This window comes from Nestor notabilis, unplaced genomic scaffold (genome assembly GCF_000696875.1).
Source record: "Nestor notabilis isolate BGI_N333 unplaced genomic scaffold, ASM69687v1 scaffold22673, whole genome shotgun sequence".
In the NCBI taxonomy this organism is placed as follows: domain Eukaryota; kingdom Metazoa; phylum Chordata; class Aves; order Psittaciformes; family Psittacidae; genus Nestor; species Nestor notabilis.
In genome coordinates this window covers 10,342-13,172 of record NW_009922680.1, presented here as the reverse complement: position 1 = coordinate 13,172, position 2,831 = coordinate 10,342, and the positions used below count along the sequence as shown (strand labels likewise).

The 2,831-nt window shown below is 37.4% G+C and overlaps 1 protein-coding gene across 1 annotated transcript in view; it reads left to right on the top strand.

The window, feature by feature from the left end:
- Positions 1 to 979: 979 nt before the first annotated feature.
- Positions 980 to 2,831, top strand: part of SRSF10 (serine/arginine-rich splicing factor 10) — a gene marked incomplete at its 5' end in the record, with an annotated part of 4,612 nt that continues 2,760 nt past the window's right edge. The window contains 2 exons of the mRNA XM_010011757.1: positions 980 to 1,084; positions 2,749 to 2,831. The exon at positions 2,749 to 2,831 is cut by the window's right edge and continues 39 nt beyond it. Of these exons, the coding sequence (XP_010010059.1) occupies positions 980 to 1,084; positions 2,749 to 2,831 (188 nt within the window). The remainder of the gene's footprint in view (positions 1,085 to 2,748) is intronic.

The window sequence follows — 2,831 nt, the reverse complement described above, 5'->3', positions numbered from 1 at the left end:
CAGTCAAGGAAGACTATTGCTTCCAAACTTTTTAAAATAAAAAGTGTGTAATAAAAGGTCCTATTAAGGCTTTCCCCATAAGCTTGTGTTTAGATGGTGCATTCTTGGAGATGGCTTCATTGTGAGATCTCAGTGTTGGTTATTGTAGTTCCCTTCTGCCATCACTGACTATATATATGTTCTGTAGATTCTTTCCCAGATGATGAGAGAGATGAGTAGTAGTCGCTCTTTTGTACCACGTATAGTATCACATCAATCTTTCTCATATAGGCTATTGCCATTAAATGATATACACAAAAAAAAGCCATCTAAAGAAGTTGATGTGACTTAGAAGCCTCTCTGAGGAGATGGTAGTTGTTCCCAGCGTAGCTGCAGATCTGCTGAACAGTTTTGTGCTCGGTTATTTGGAAAAGCTATCCTAAGGGCATGAGTAGTTGCTCACTCAAGTTTTGTTCTATTTGATGTGGTTTTAAGTATTGATTATTCTATGGAAATGAGTTTGTGTGACTGGCTTATTATACTCTTTATGCAGATCTTACAGTTGGTGTTTGCATATTGCAAAATCATTGTCAAGAGTTACATGAGGTACTTGAATAACAATAATTCCTGGGTCCTGCTTTTCACTTTCTGCCATCCTTTCCTAGTCCATCCTGCATTGAATCAACTAATGTGGATCACTTCTTGGTTTACACTTCAGTTAGAGTTAATACTGAACTGGTTTCAAAATGCTGAGGTGTATCCTCAGCATCCCGAGTCCTGAGTGGTTCTGAAAAGCCTGATGTGTGACTGAGCTGATCAAACACTTTTCCCCAAAAATGTTTTGCTACATTCTTCTCTATCAACTGCTTCCAAAAAGATGGTGGTCATATTGAGTGTAGATTGAAATAAAGTAAAATGCCTATCTTTTTTAATTTGGTGGATGTTTTATAACAGCTTAAATAGTGAACAAAAGCCATCTAAAGTATTTGTGATGTTTTAGGTCTGAAGACTTGCGCCGTGAATTTGGTCGTTACGGGCCTATAGTTGATGTGTACGTTCCACTTGACTTCTACACTCGTCGTCCCAGAGGATTTGCTTATGTTCAATATCCTTTCTTCAGATGGCTCAGTAGTGAGGGGTGTTGGAGTTTGAAATTCAAGTTTGTGTAAGAGGTAACAAATGAAAAAGCAGTTTACTTTTGTGTTGTATCTAATAAGTGTCTTATGTTGTGGTGTTTTGTTATTTTTGAAGATTAACTTCTCTCAGTTGCTCTTTGCCTTTTTGCAAAGCTAAAGTCCAGTAATATAAAAGCTTGCTTATGTCACTGAAATTAATACTATATGATTTAAATGAAAATTTATCACTGACTCAAAATTGTTTAGCACATTTTTATTATCACTGGTATGTAAGTAAACTTGTGCTTAGCAACTGTGGCTGGTATTCATTGTTAATTTAACAAATGGGAACTGGAATCACTTGATCAAAATCAGATTGTATAAAAAATGAGGTGAACTTCTTTCTTTAATATTGTCCCCTAATTTACTGTCCTCTGTTGTTGCCTCAGAATGTAAAGCTGTACAGTAATGGCGACCCCAAAGAGAAAGCATGAAAGAACCGTTAGAGTAGAGTTCAACAATTAAGGCAAGTAGACAAGCCAAAGACCTCTTAAGGATCAGGCTTGAAGAGAAGGGAGAGTTTGGGAAAAGAAAAAGTAAAGAAAAGCTGGAAGAAGGACAAGCCATAATGGGAGACAAAGCTTCGCTTTATCCACAAAAGGGGGAAAAGGTTGTTTTTCAAAGTAAAAGATAAAGCCTTCTGTCATTTTTGGCCAAGCATCTCATGACAAGTCCTTCTGACAAGCACTTAAAGAGTTAAAGGTCAAGATGAAGTTGAATGGTGGCCAAGATTAAAGGAGTCATACCTGATGTATCCTACAGAGTAACAGTTGTTCTTCTGTTTGTCACGTAAGCAGTAATTTGATGAATAATTCTGGTTTAGTCCATTGACAAAACCTGTAATATTTCTCTTGTGAGTGCTGCTGTAACTGTGGTCTTGAATGAAAGTGCATTCCTCCTGGTTTATCAAGATACATGCCAACAGCATGAGAGTTCATGTTCTGCGTAGATGGTGCTGGTGGTGAACTGAGTTGCTACGAGGAGAAAGGCAATTTGTTCTTTCAGGTCACATAGCTGGAAGAAGGTGTGTAAGTTACTGTAGTGGTCAGACCTGTGGATTAAAATCAGTAATGTCTGACCTGACTGACAGGGCAGGGTTTCATGTGTCCCAGACTGCAGGAGATCTGCATATGTGTCCGTGGTGCTACATAATTCAAACTAAAGTTAGTTGGGGAAAAAGAGGGAAAGCTTCATCCCGATTCTAAAATTAATAGGCATGTGTTAATTACTACTGTTGGTTGCCTAATGTAATTTAAGAACTAGGGTTTAATTTTATTAAAGTCAGTTTAAATAGTGGAGAGAACTAAATGACCATTAACAGTGTATTTTGAAAAGGATGCCAGGGTTTTTTTTCCTTGCATAAATACAAGTGGGAGAAGAAAAACATTACAGTATCCCATAGCAACTGCTTGCTGATGGATAAGTTCATGGTCATGTTATAAGACCATAAATTCCTAGTGTGTACTGTAGTATGACCAAAAGAACTTTCAAACAAACCCCCCTGCAAAAATAGAAAATAACGGCTTTTTTTATTTTAGTTTAAATGCCAAATCTGTAAACTGCTCAAATTCCCAAGTACCTTAACACTCGCCACATTTGAAGATGTCCGTGATGCAGAAGATGCTCTCCATAATTTGGATCGAAAGTGGATTTGTGGTCGGCAAATAGAAATCCAGT